The following is a 15,227-nucleotide window of genomic DNA, read 5'->3' on the forward strand; positions in this document are numbered from 1 at the left end:
ATTTATGGTGGTGCCAGTGTGGCCTCAGCAACACTGCTACACCACGCTTCTGGATCTGTCGATGGACACGCCAATCATGTTGCTGCTCCTCCCCGACTTGATCACTGAGGACCACAGTTGTCTTCACTACCCAGACCTCCAGTCCCTCCACCTCATTGCCTGGAAGCTTCATCGCTGAACCCCATGGAACTGCTGTGCTCGGAGCTGGGGAGGGAGGTCTTACTCGGCAGCAGAAAGCTCTCCAAGAGGGCCACATATATGGCGAAGTGGAAGAGGTTCACCTGCTGGTCATACGCCCCCACTTCAGGCTACGTTATCTCTTATTCTGGAGTACCTCCTGCACCTGAAACAGCAAGGCCCGGCAGTGTCGTCCATAAAGGTACACCTAGCAGCTAACTCAGCTTTTCACCCCGGAGTCTCGGGACGCTCCATTTTCGCCAACCCTATGGTTGGCCGGTTTTTCAAGAGCCTGGACCGGCTACATCCCCAGATTAGACAGCCTGCTCCTGCATGGGACCTTAATTTGGTCCTCTCCAAATTAATGGGGGCCCCCATTCGAGTCACTGGCGACTTGCTCCCTCCTCTACCTGTTGTGGAAGGTAGCCTTCCTAATGGCTATTACATCAGCAAGAAGAGTGTCTGAATTGAAGGCCCTTACCTCGGACCCACCGTATACAGTTTTCCACAAAGACAAGGTGCAGCTGAGATCTCACCCGGCTTTTCTACCTAAAGTGGTGTTTCATTTCTATACCAGCAAAAACCTATTCCTGCATGTTTTTTATCCAAAACTGCATACCAATAGCCGTGAGCATAGGCTGCACTCGTTGGATGTTCTGCGAGCGTTGGCCTTCTATATCGAACACTCCAAGCCGTTCAGGAAATCAAACCAGCTGTTTGTTGCGGTAACGGACTGGATGAAAGGACTACCAGTCTCATCTCAAAGAACATCTTCCTGGATCACGTCCTGTATCCGCATGTGCTACGAGCTGGCCAAGACACCAGCTCCAGCACTTACAGCACACTCCACAAGGGCACAAGCCTCATTGGCAGCATTCCTGGCCCAGGTCCCGATCCAAAAAATTTTCAGGGCAGCAACTTGGTCCTCGATGCATACATTCACCTCTCATTACGCCATCGTCCAGTATGCCAGAGATGATGCAGTCTTCGTCAGAGCGGTGCTCCAATCTGAGATTCTATAAAATCACTTGAAGAAAAAAATGGTACTCATCTTCTTGTAACTGTTGTTCTTCGAAATGTGTTGCTCATATCCATTCCAAATCCATCTACCTTCCCCTCTGTTGGAGTATCTGGCAAGAAGGAACTGAGGAGGCACCGGGTCGTCAGGGTCATATATTGAGCGCCATGAAGGCGCCACTCCAGGGGGCTCCACTGCCGACCCGACGGGTGCTGCTAGGGGAAAAAGTTTCCAACGACTGTGCACACGCCACATGCCCACCTAATTAGAATCTATATTATCAACACATCTCGAAGAACAACAGTTATGAGAAGGTGAGTCTCCAACTGTTCAGTAAAAAACTGTTACTAAGCACAAGAAAGATCTATATCCATAAGTGGAAACGATTCTGCACCTGGTGCCAAGAAAAACAGATCGTACCACAGTCGTTTCCCCTACCGAGGATCCTCAGCTATTTATTAGGACTTAAAAAATCGGGACTATCCACAAGCTCCATCAGAAAAAGCTTGGCTGCTATTACCTCCTTCCACGACAAGGTGGGCGGGGTCACTGTGTTTGCTCACACAATGATTAAATGCTTCCTTAAAGGCATTGAAAACACTTATCCCACACTAAGAAACCCTACACTCGTTTGAGACCTCAACCTTGTTCTATGTAGACTCACAGGAAAACCGTTTGAACCCCTTGCAACTTGTTCTTTGTTGCCCTTATCCATGAAGGTGGCCTTCCTCATTGCCATCATGTCCTAATGGCACACCCACCTTATACAACATCCTTTAAAGATAAAGTAATCCTGCAACCACATCCAAAGTTCATACGCAAGGTTGCCTCCCCTTTTCATTTAAATCAATCCATTTACTTACATGTAATTTTTTCCGAAGCCACATGCGCACGGAAGGGAGGCCTCACTCCACTGGATGCTCACAGAGCATTAGCTGTCTACATTGAAAGAACAAAAACATTTAGGGTATGTCTACACCCAGCCGCTAGTTCGGCGGCTGGGAATCGAAGTTCTGGGTTCGACTTATCGCGTCTTGTCTGGACGCGATAAGTCGAACCAGGAAGTGCTCGCCGTCGACTGCGGTACTCCAGCTAGACGAGAGGAGTACCGCGGAGTCGACGGGGGAGCCTGCCTGCTGCGTGTGGACCGAGGTAAGTTCGAACTAAGGTACTTCGAACTTCAGCTACGTTATTCCTGTAGCTGAAGTTGCGTACCTTAGTTCGATTTGGGGGTTTAGTGTAGACCAAGCCTTAGAAAATCACCTAGACTATTTGTTTCCATAACAGAACGCTCGATGGTTCAAACCATTTCAAAACAGAGACTATCCAAATGGATATCTGGATGTATCCATTTGTGCTACCAAAACAACCTACAACCTCCACTGGGAGTTCGCACACACACCATCAGAGCGCTGGTAGCATCTGTGGCCCATCACTGACATTTACAAAGCAGCTACCTGGGCATCAGTCCATACTTTCACTAAACACTACGCTTTAGTACAACAGTCAGCATCAGATGCTCACTTTGGACTTGCGATGTTATCTGCTATCAATAGACCAACTCCAAAGCCCCTCCCCTCCACAGAGGGGCACTGCTCAACAGTCACCTAAAGTGGAGCACCCTCAGGGGCATTCCTCAAAGAAGAAGAGAGGGTTACTCACCTTGTGCAGTAACTGAGGTTCGTCTAGATGGGTGTCCCTGTGCGTGCTCCCTCCTCCCCTCTACTTGGGAGTTTCAGGCCAATTCTCTGAGGCAGAGAAAGAACAGGGGGACAGTTGGCTGCGCAATGCTATGTAAACGCTCGATGCGGTGCGAGATGGCTACAGTGCATGTGCAGCCCAACCAGGCACAGCTACCACAAAGCTCCGATTACAAGCACAGGGTATCAAGACACCTAAAGTGGAGCACCCACAGGGACAACCATCTCAAAGAACCTCAGATATGGAGATATGGATATGGAGTAATGACCTATTTCTATTGCACAGCTTCTCTCCTCATTGGCTAATGCCCCTCAACGGTGGAATTTGGAGGTGGAATATTGTTGCTGGAGACTCCAGGACTAAGCTCCAGTCTTCAGCTCAGGCCACCAGATTTTCTGCCTCTGGCAGTGGAACAATTTGGTGGTTCAGATTCTCCTGACCCTTTTGTTTTTAAAGTGTGTGCGTGCGTGCGTGCAACTTGCTTTCCTCCTCCCCGGATCAGGTAAATAGCTGCATGGTCATTTCTGCCACCTGGATCTGCCTCTGTAGGCATAGCACCTCCCTGCCAGACTCCTCTGCCCCCAGTCAGGCATGGCAGAGCTATCCTACAAACACCTGGCTTAAATCTAAGTGATGTTCCCTATGTGAGACATCACGTATGGGCTCTACAGAGGATGAATTATGCCCTGTCTGTGACCAGCCAGCTGACCCTTGCACTGCTAGGGCACGGAGTTCAGAATCTGACCAGCATGTCGGATCCCCATCCTGCCCCAAGGAGCCATGACTCCAGTGCAGAAAAGCCTGATCATGACTTTCTGAGGTTTTGGAGAGTGAGCCTAATGAGGAGGAGGAGGAGGAAGTTCTCTGGACAGCTAATGGGGTAGGTCCCACAATAAACAGGCACTGAAGGGGAAAATACCCAGAGAAGATCCAGAGTCCCCACACCCAGATACTCCCTGCTTCACAGGCTGACTCCACACTAAAGCCTTAGAAGCACTTGAGGCAGTCGATGACCCAAATGGAGGCACATGAGTATTCCACTCCCCACAAAGGTGCACCTTCATGGGATTACAGAAGGGCAAGTCCCTTCTCATGTTCAAAATTATCTTGATTTACTGAGTAAAGCCCTGAGTGGTTCTAGGTTGCTCCTACAATACTTACTTGGGTGCCAGCCTTCGGGCTCACAGGAACTTCTAGCAAGCTACTTCCACAATTGAGGTATGTGTACCAGTAGCCCTCCTCTGTTGTGGTGTTCCCAGGCCAGGATAAATAGTGTTCTATCTCTCCGCTGTATACAGCCAGGGGAAGAAATACCACACATGCATCACAAAACAAAACAAAAATAAACCTCTACAGCACCCTATCAAGAGAAACAGACCCAATCATAAGTTAACAGCTGCTGGAAAGGATTCATAGCCACCAGTTTTTTATAATCAAGGGGAACTTTGGATCGCAATGCAGAGTTCCTACCCAGAGGTCAAAATAGATATGGCTTTGGCTGTAATTTTGCCATATGGTAAAGATTTGCAGAAATCCAAAACTTCATGGCATCAATCATTTCCTAAGGGGTCATCAGTAACCAGCTATTTCCAATGGGTAGGGTTGCTGGTGTTATGCACCAGCATAACATCCCTTCATCCCTTGTGTGGGTTTCTCAAAATGCTCCTGCTGAAATTCTTTCTGAGAATATAGAGCCATGCACTTGATGCAATGCAAAGTTAGGTGTAATTCTCAGATCAAATCCAAATGACCCTTTGGGGACAGGTAAGTGCAAACATCATGCTGAAAGCCAACCTAGCTTTCACTCTAGACTCTTGCATACTCACTATGGAAGCAAGCATACTTGGAAGACAAATATACAGAATCTCATAGTACGCAACATTTCAGTTCATTTTGACATCTCTATTAGGGCATGTCTTTATTTAAAAAATAAAAAAGCAAAACCTGCAAATGTTGACCTGAGGGGAGTCATCCAGTTGTCCATGCAATCCAATATCCTTTTTATGATAGTGGCCAATACTGACTGCATCAGTGGAAGGTGCAAGAAACCATTTAGTGGGAAATTGTGGTACTTGCAGAGAACGTATCTTGCTAACTCCTGTTAGAGATTGGTTTATGATTGAGGCATGAGTGTTTATATCCCTTCCATAACTAGGGAGTAACCAGAGTCAGAGCTTCTCTTTGGAAATGGAAATAATGTCCTGGGTAGAGTAGAATCTGCTGCCTTTCAAGACAGTTCACATAAAGGATACTGAAAAGAAGAAAAAGGAGAGTTGTGGTCCTCTTGCTAGTCCTCCACTGGCCCAGAAGGCATGTTGGACTTGCTAGATAACCAAAGACCCCACCTTGTACATGCAGAAAACACCAGATCCCTTGAAAGTGGGACTCCTATAGGAACACCTACAGTTAACAGCCTGGGTGTTGGCAGAGAAGTTTAATTTTCAGCATGGATTCTCCATTAACTTCTGAGTTCTGTCTGGAAACCAAACTGTAACATTCAGAATATTTCATTCACTGGTCTGGTCAGATTTACATTTCTGGTGCTCTTTGGGACAGGGACTGCTTCTTCATTTGTGCAGTACCCAGCACAAAGGAGTCTGATCTCTAGATACAAATATTAATCTCAAAGTTCTGGTGATCTCAGATACACTAAAGTTTCTCCAGGAGGTTTGGTTGGAGTCCTACAACCAAGTACCTTTAGAAATGTGGAACCAGCCACAGCAGCATTTTGTAGACAGGCACATCGATTCCTCTGTTTGAGTATCTCTGCCAAATTTAATCAGAATGATGGATTAGACAAGCATGTGGCTGGCATTTTTAGTCACCATTACCTCCAAAAGGCAGGTTTTGGAATTAGTTCCCATATCCATACAAGAACGACGCTGCCTTTGTCATAAGGAAAAGGTTATTCTTAGAGCTCCAGAAACCTTTCTGTCCAAGGTAAATTCCTTTTTCCACAGTTCCTGGGAAATAGTTCTCCCATTGTTTTGTTCTAATCCTTGGAAGATTGTGGCATAAATGGGCATTCCTCGAGCTCTAAAGATATGTCTCAAGCACGTGGCATACATACACCAAATGTAGCCTGTTCGTTTCATTCTATCCAAAATGTCAAGGCCTCAAAGTTGCTTGCAGGCAAGATGTAAAATTCCTGCACCAGCTGGCATGCGAAAAACTATTCACAAAATCACTAGATGCACCAGCCTCCATCCAAGCTTTCTTTCACTTTAGGAAAAGAAAACCAAAAGATTTTCTCTAAAGCATATTTCCAATACATACAGGCCCATTAACTGCCCATGTCTTTGTTTTACAGGAAATGAGTTACCAGCACAGAGAGCTGCTAGACCTCGACTCAGCCACTGTGAGCACTAGCTGCTTAGCCAGTTTACAGCAACCCGTGGGCATCCTGCTTCTTGAACAAGCTCTAACTCGTCTTTCTTCAGAAGAAGAACCACTGTCCAAACGAATGCGTGGAAGGGCAGAGCTCTCGCCAGATGTAATCAGATGGATTGAACTTGCTAAGTGAGTGCGTGTTGCAGAAATTAATTGGGGTAGTTTTTGTTCAGATTAAATCAGCCAAGAGTTCTAGTCATATATAGGGCTTGATTTTCATACTAGGTATATTTTTAATACTTCTGAGCTAATTATTGACCTTTCAGGCAGGGCTACTCCCATGTCATAAATCTTTTCCAACACATTCTCTGGTACGGATTCAACAGCTTGGTTTCCAGTCCAGTTAAACGCTATACTCTTGCAGGTGATTTCGGAGTAGTGTGTGCAGCATTGTTTAAACATTTTTTTGGCCAGAGTGGAGTTTACACAATCCAGTATAAATTTATAATCTGATAGAAGAAGAATATCCATGCATCAGTAATGCATTCTATGCAGCCAGGCAGTTATAGAGCAGTAAGTTTGCATAGACTGTCTAACATGCATCAGTTGTAATACTGAAGTACTTTGTACCTGGATACTTTGCACTTGAATAGAAAACTGTTCTTTTTCAAATAATAATAATGTTTTGCCTTTTTACTTTACTAGGCTTTATCGATCTGTTGGAGATTATGATGTTCTTCGTGGTATTTTCAGTGGAAAGATTGGAACTAAGGAAATTACCCAGAATGCACTGTTAGCAGAGGCAAGAAGTGATTATGCTGAAGCAGCTAAACAATATGATGAGGTAAAAAACTACATGACAAATATAGTTTATTTCTTTCCTCTCTGATTTTTTTTTTTAAGACCCTTTTTTTACTTCTATCAAAATAAAAATTCTGAGACAGCGTGTTGCTTTAAACGTTCTTTTATTTAGTTCACTTCATTATATGAGTCAAGATCCATAAAAGATACGTGGTCAAATGCAATATAAATAACAGTTCATAACAGACAGTGCTTATTGAGACAAATTTTCAAGTTATCTCCATTGGTGTCACAAAACTTTACAGGCATAAATCAATATAATTTCAGTATACACAAAAGATCATTAGAGAATGGAAATGAAGTGCCTATGGTCTGCCCATGTAAGTTCTATTTGTGTTCACAAGTTGATAATCGTTAAAAAATATGTGTGGAAATGATTTTACCTACAGAATGTTTGTGTCTAAATGAAAGGTGGAAAAATGCAGCTCTTTACAAATGCAGGTTGACTGAAGCTCACATCTGAACTGAGTTTTATATGTTAAAGGTGTGACTGGCTTACATTTTGAAGAATTCTTTGGAACATTTTCTTAGGTCCTATTTGCTGATTAAACACAAGTGCTGGTAAAGGAATAAAATATTGTCATGCAACAGTGAAAACATTATGGGTTCTCCTGAAGGTGTTCAGCTAGAATAGTAAAAAAATCATAATATTGCAACTCAGAACCTACTTGGTTTTTTTTTCTTCATCTGACATTCCTTTTCTAGGCTCTCTCTAAACAAGACTGGTCGGATGGTGAACCTACTGAAGCAGAAAAGGATTTCTGGGAACTTGCATCTCTTGAATGCTACAACCATCTGACAGAGTGGAAGTCACTGGAGTATTGTTCCACTGTTAATATTGATAGCGGACAACCTCCAGACCTAAACAAAACGTGGAGTGATCCATTTTATCAGGTTTGTGAACTCATTGCTAGATTAGAGTTGATTTCACACTGATTCCATTTGTACAGGGGCCATTACTGCGGTGCCTTGATTAGGAATAGAGGTAAAGTGACTTGATCACCAAAGTACTTTGCACAATTTAGATGAGTTTTCTTATAAAAATTACAGTCAACAGTAATTAAAGTAAATATTTTTTGCTATTCTGTAGCGTCTCAAGTTGCCCTTTAGTCCCATGACTCAGCAAATGGCTCCATCCTGGTCACCTTGTCCTCTTTGCACTCTTCATGCTGCTGTCATTTATTTTTCTCCTCCTCCTGTATTTGGAGGGTCCCACCAAATTTATTTTGAAGCTGATAAATGCCAAGCACCAGTACCTGTGCAACTGCATGAGCCCACCAGAAGAGGGTGCTGTGTGACTCGTTGGGTGATGGGAGCCAATCTGAAAAAGGTTAAGATACACTGAAAAGTATAATTACATTTGGTGAAATATGTTAGTCTTTTCCTAATTTGAAAATCTTTAGGCCTGTAGCAGATGGAACCAGGCCCCTATATGTCTTGCATATGGTTCTACATCACCAGCAACAGATGGCAGAAGTGATTATTCAGTATCCTGCCCTAGGAGTAAAGAGACTTTTTTTTCTTTTTTCCTCTGTAGGAAACCTATCTGCCGTATATAATACGGAGTAAGTTGAAATTACTGCTCCATGGGGGCAATGACCAGTCCTTGCTGACCTTCATTGATGAGGCTATGAAGATAGAACAGAGGAAAGCCCTTATAGAAATGTATTACAGCCAAGAGCTGAGTCTTCTCTACATCTTGCAGGATGACTTTGACAGAGCCAGATATTACATCAGCAGTGGCATGCAGGCCTTCATGCAGGTAACATGTCTGCTGTGATTCTCTGTAGGAAGACATGTAAGGTGCAGCCCTTGCTGCTACTGGAACATTGCTTCAAGATTAAAATATAAAGGATGGAATCTGGACCCCCTTGAAGTGAATGGCAAAACTTCCATTGACTTCCCTGGGGTCAGGATTTCACCCCAGGAACTTAAGAAATGGAGACAGCCATCCAGTGCAACATGCCTGCCCTATTTTGGGGGTGTCTTACTCCTTTCTTTCAGTTTATTCACTCTGTCCCCTCCTCTTCCCTAGTATATCATACTGAGTTTATTCAGCCTAGTTCACTCATGTCATTTTGAAAACCTCTAACTAGCGTAAATTGATACTGGTTGGTTTTATGCATCTTTTCTACGGATGATATGAATCACAATCTAGTTGAGCATAGCACGTAGAAGGATCGGTTATTTATCTGCTCTACAGTGCTTTAAATAAAAACATGGTAAGAAATCACTTAAAAATCATTTTCCCTCTCCTAGAACTATTCCAGTATTGACACTCTGTTACACCAAAGTCGACTAACAAAGCTGCAGTCTGTCCAAGCTTTAACAGAAATACAGGAATTCATCAATTTTATAAGCAAACCAAGTAAGATATTTTCCCTGCAGTATTTTTCTCTTATTTTGTGTATATACATTGTGGCATTGACCTCTTTGTTTTTGGAAAGAGTGAGTGTAGTTATTTTCACATGTCAAATGACTGAATCTGTGTCTGATATAGTGAAGATATTTTTAAAAAGGGTCATCCGCTATGTTATGTTTTATCTTTCTAGCCCTTGCAATGAAATCCTTCCATGATGATTTAAAATAGCAATTACCTCTTTAAAATTACACATGATTAGTTTTAGACTAGTTTGATAGTAGTGAACAGCAGAGATAGATCATATGTTCCAATAATATCTGCTATTTTAGGCATAAAATATAAAGTTACTTACATTTTATCAGCTTAGTACAAAACTCTAGTTAACAATTGTACCTTTGTATTCCACTTTACTCCTATGAGGAATACTGGTAATAACTGTCATTCTTTTCCAGTGATAATTATTGCCCCTTTTAGTTTCTTTACTCTCTAGTAGTTGAGATGCAGCAATAACTGGAAAATAGTATAATAAACACCAGACTGAATGATTCATTTAATAGAAGCCAGGAAATTTGAGTGAGTTTCATTATATTAACTGCTGGCTGCTGCTGTGTCAATCTGTGCTTCTCTCACTGGGCTCTAAAGAAATCTAATGAGGTTCAACAAGGACAAGTGCAGAGTCCTGCACTTAGGAAGGAAGAATCCCATGCACCGCTACAGGCTGGGGGACCAACTGGCTAAGCAGCAGTTCTGCAGAAAAGGACCTGGGATTACAGTGGACGAGAAGCTGGATATGAGTCAGCAGTGTGCTGTGTATTTTCCCCACAGCATTTTTCTCTTATTTTGTGTATATACATTGTGGCATTGACCTCCTTTGTTTTTGGAAAGAGTGAGTCTAGTTATTTTCACATGTCAAAAGACTCTGAATCTGTGTCTGATATAGTGAAGATATTTTTTAAAAGGGTCATCCGCTATGTTATGTTTTATCTTTCGAGCCCTTGCAATGAAATCCTTCCATGATGATTTAAAATAGCAATTATCTCTTTAAAATTGCCAAGAAGGCCAACGGCATATTGGGCTGTATTAGTAGGAGCATTGCCAGCAGATCGAGGGAAGTGATTATTCCCCTCTATTCGGCACTGGTGAGGCCACACCTGGAGTATTGCGTCCAGTTTTGGTCCCCCCACTACAGAAGGGATGTGGACAAATTGGAGAGAGTCCAGTGGAGGGCAACAAAAATAATTAGGGGGCTGGGGCACATGGCTTAAAAGGTGAGGCTGAGGGAACTCGGGTTATTTAGTCTGCAGAAGAGAAGAGAGAGGGGAGATTTGATAGCAGCCTTCAGTGACCTGAAGGGGGGTTCCAAAGAGGATGGAGCTCGGCTGTTCTCAGTGGTGGCAAATGACAGAACAAGGAGCAGTGGTCTCAAGTTGCAGTGGGGGAGGTCTAGGTTGGATATTAGGAAACACTATTTCACTAGGAGGGTGGTGAAGCACTGGAATGGGTTCACTAGGGAGGTGGTGGAATCTCCATCCTTAGAGGTTTTTAAGGCCCGGCTTGACAAAGCCTTGGCTGGGATGATTTAGTTGGTGTTGGTCCTGCTTTGAGCAGGGGATTGGAATAGATGACCTCCTAAGGTCTCTTCCAACCCTAATATTCTATGATTCTAAACATCATGGTTTGACCCCCTACATTTTCACATTACCTCCATGCAGCCTTTTCTTAAAGTATTTTTAATTGATTTTAGGCAGCTTAGCTTCTCAAGCTTCCCTTAAGAGACTTCTTAGAATTTGGACAAGCAGATATCCAGATGATAAAATGGACCCCATGAACATCTGGGATGACATCATTACAAACCGGTAAGATGAGACACTTGTCTGTTAACTATGATTCTACATGTTAGTTAAGCTTGCTATATTTCTGATATTGCCTGTAGAAATTTTTGCTTGGAATCCAGCACTTGGTGATTTCTAAGTACTATTATGTCTTGCCTTTCAGATGGAACAAATTGTTTTCATATTACTAACATATGGAGAGGAGCAAAGGGCAGATGGGATGGGTAGGTGGATAAGAGGATGTTTTCATATAAATAGTGTAGTTAGCAGATTAGACCAATAGCCTAAAGCTTAAAATTGTTTGTCATCCATCAATTGCTAGGTACACTATAAGGAAATCAGGATTATAAATTAAGATTTTTGCCAGCCAGCCATCCTTGGCCCAATTCTTCAGTTCTTACATATGTTGAGGAGTACGTGGGTGAATAGTCACATTTATCACAATGGGACTACTCACTAAGTGCCCCTCAATATGAGTAAAAGTCACAAAAATGGGCCCTCAGTTACTGGATGTCTTTAAATAGCTAGAGGTTTTAACAAGGTTTTATACAAAGAACCCAACCCCAGTTATCACCATGTTCTTCAGGCACACCTCTACCCCTATAAAACGCTGTCCTCGGGAGCCAAAAAGTCTTACCGCGTTATAGGTGAAACCGCATTATATCGAACTTGCTTTGATCCGCCGGAGTGCGCAGCCCCGCCCCCCAGAGCACTGCTTTACCGCGTTATATCCGAATTCGTGTTATATTGGGTCGCATTATATGGGGGTAGAGGTATATTTATGTGACTGTCTTTAACTATTACTATAACCAAAACTTCTGCTGTGCAACAGTTACCTGAAATGGCTGACCCTTGAGAGACTTTCTTTAGACAAGCTCTCAAGAGGCTCAGATGCTTTCTCTAACCTTTTAATTTCTCTCTCCTCCCCATAATATTTCTCCACATCCTCTACTTTCTCTCAATGCAACTTCAGATCACACTGCTTTCCTCAGGGTATGTCTACACTACGAAATTAGGTCGATTTTATAGAAGTCGATTTTTAGAAACCGATTTTATACAGTCAGTTGCATATGTCCACACTAAGCGCATTAAGTCGGCGGAGTGCGTCCTCACTACCGTGGCTAGCATCGACTTAGAGCAGTGCACTGTGGGTAGCTATCCCATAGTTCCCGCAGTCTCCACTGCCCATTGGAATTCTGGATTAAGCTCCCAATGCCTGATGGGGCAAAAACATTGTCGTGGGTGGTTTTGGGTACATGTCATCAGGCCCTCCTCCCTCCCTCCCTCCCTCCATGAAAGCAACGGCAGACAATCATTGTGCGCCTTTTTTCCTGGGTTACTCGTGCAGACGCCATACCACGGCAAGCATGGAGCCTGCTCAGCTCACCGTCACCGTACATCTCCTGGGTGCTGCTGGCAGACGCGGTACTGCATTGCTACACAGCAGCAGTTCCTTGCCTTTGTGGCAGACGGTGCAGTAGGACTGATAGCTGTTGTACGTCTCCTGGGTGCTCCTGGCAGGCCTTGGTGAGGTCGATCAGGGGCGCCTGGACAGACATGGCTATTCTCCTCTTAGAGCACGGAATGGGAGCCAGAGACTCCAGGTCATTCTCTTCTTTAAGTTTCGTCTCATGGAGATTCAGTCCTGTCTGGAATATCATGCAAGCTGGAGGCTTCTGCCTCAGGCTGCTCTCCCAGCTAGAAGCACCGCGCAGTTGCACCTACCCCAGCCTGCCCCTTGCTCCCATGGCTCATGAAGCCTGGGCAGTAGTAAGAAGCAGTTCAGCTATAGGCTGAGCAAGTGCAGAATGGTGGTAGAATGTGCCTTTGGACATTTAAAAGCTCGTTGGCGCTGTTTGCTGACTAGGTCAGACCTCAGCGCAACCAACATTCCCATTGTTATTGCTGCTTGCTGTGTGCTCCATAATATCTGTGAGAGTAAGGGGGAGATGTTTATGGCGGGGTGGGAGGTTGAGGCAAATCGCCTGGCATCCGATTTTGAGCAGCCAGACACCAGGGCGATTAGAAGTGCACAGCAATGCGCGCAGCACATCAGAGAGGCTTTGAAAACCAGTTTCGTGACTGGCCAGGCTTCGGTGTGACAGTTTTTTGTGTGTTTCTCCTTGATGCAAACCTGCCCCCTTTGTTGATTTTAATTCCCTGTAAGCCAACCACCCTCCCCTCTTCGAAATAAAGTAACTATTGTTTTGAAACCATACATTCTTTATTAATTAAAAAAAACAAGAGATAACAGACAAGGTAGCCCAGGTGGGGTAGGGGAGGAGGGATGGATAAGGCCACATTGCTTATTGTAGACACACTAAAAATCAAACTGTTTGAATTACAGCCTTCTGTTGCTTGGGCCATCCTCTGGAGTGGAGTGGCTGGGTGCCCGGAGCGTGTCGTTCCCCCGCGCCACCCCCCCCCCCCGCATTCTTGGGCATCTGGGGGAGGAGGCTATGGAACGTGGGGAGGAGGGCAGGCAGTTATACAGTGGATGCAGCAGGGGTCTGTGCTCTTGTTGGCTTTCCTGCAGCTCCAACAGACACTTCATTATGTCCGTTTGCTCCCCCATTAGCCTCAGCATCGCATCCTGCCTCTGCTCTTCGCGCTCACTTAATTCTTTCCTGGCCTCTGCCACTGAATGCCTCCATGCATTAAGCTGTGCCCTATCAGTGCGGGAGGACTGCATGAGCTTGGAAAACATGTCATCACAAGTGCGTTTTCTTCGCCTTCTAATCTGCGATAACCTCAGGGACAGGGATGATAGGGGGAGCATAAAAACATTCTACGGTCTACGATTCTGGGGGGACTGCATGGTCACCTGTGCTGCTGAGTTCGCCATGCTCACCAAACAGGAAATGAAATTCAAAAGTTCCCAGGGCTTTTCCTGTGTACCTGGCTAGTGCATCGGAGTTCAAAGTGCTGTCCAGAGCGGTCACAATGGAGCACTCTGGGATAGCTCCCGGAGGCCAATATAGTCGATTTGCGTCCGCACTACCCCAAATTCGACCCAGCAAGGTCAATTTTAGCGCTACTCCCCTCGCCGTGGAGGAGTACAGAAGTCGATTTTAAGAGCCCTTTAAGTCGACGGAACGGGGTTGGTTGTGTGGACGCATTCATGTTCAAATCAAGCTAAAGCAGCTAAATTCGACCTAACCCCGTAGTGTAGACCAGGGCTCAGTCTTCATCATTACCTCTCTCTCGGCCAAATAAGCACCTTAAAATTTGCTGATTGTGGAGTCTCAGCAGGCTTGGCAGTGTTTGTTCAGCGAGGAGCCAAAACCTCCTGTGCAAAGGAGCTTACTTAGGTTAGAGGTGAACCAAAACACATTTCATACTTTATCCTTCAGGAAAGCCCCAAAACTTACAAGCTTTGGAGAGTTGCCAGACTGCTGAAAGCTTGCGGTGGGCTATTAAGATACCCACTTGTGTCTTCTCTTAAATTAGGCTATAAGGCTCCTTGGGACAGGTACTGTATTTCTATGGTGTTTATACAGCACCTAGCACAGAGCCACACCGTGATACCCAGACTCCCATTTAATAACAGTTTACATGGTAAGCAGTCCCATTGAAGTTGATGGGCCTACTTATGGAGTAAGGTACTAGTCACTGTGAGTAAGGATATCTCAGTGGGTCCCTTGATAGTGACTGGTGTCTCAGGGCATGACTGTAATACAAATCTTAAAGGGCACTTACGCAAACCTAAATAAGGTTTGCAGTTGGGTCAAAGTTTGACATGAAATATAGGCTCGTGCTAGAGCTGCTCAGGATTTTTCCAGTGAAACAGAGTTTCATTGGGAAATGCCGATTTATTGAACCTGAAGTGTGTCACAGAAGCATCTCTGGTTTGACGAACTTTAATTGAATCACAGGCAGGTTTCCAAGGGAACTCTGCTTGGTTTCATGGCAGGCTGCTGGGGAGCCTGGGCTTCTAGGGTCCATG

At 44.4% G+C, this 15,227-nt stretch overlaps 1 protein-coding gene across 1 annotated transcript in view; it reads left to right on the plus strand.

Moving 5' to 3' along the window:
- Nucleotides 1–15,227, plus strand: part of PRKDC (protein kinase, DNA-activated, catalytic subunit) — a 147,699-nt gene that overhangs the window by 104,070 nt on the left and 28,402 nt on the right. The window contains exons 63-68 of the mRNA XM_065397886.1: nucleotides 6,207–6,415; nucleotides 6,932–7,070; nucleotides 7,793–7,981; nucleotides 8,625–8,849; nucleotides 9,347–9,455; nucleotides 11,194–11,305. Coding sequence (XP_065253958.1) covers nucleotides 6,207–6,415; nucleotides 6,932–7,070; nucleotides 7,793–7,981; nucleotides 8,625–8,849; nucleotides 9,347–9,455; nucleotides 11,194–11,305 — 983 coding nt within the window. The remainder of the gene's footprint in view (nucleotides 1–6,206; nucleotides 6,416–6,931; nucleotides 7,071–7,792; nucleotides 7,982–8,624; nucleotides 8,850–9,346; nucleotides 9,456–11,193; nucleotides 11,306–15,227) is intronic.

This window comes from Emys orbicularis, chromosome 2 (assembly GCF_028017835.1).
Source record: "Emys orbicularis isolate rEmyOrb1 chromosome 2, rEmyOrb1.hap1, whole genome shotgun sequence".
Taxonomy (NCBI): domain Eukaryota; kingdom Metazoa; phylum Chordata; order Testudines; family Emydidae; genus Emys; species Emys orbicularis.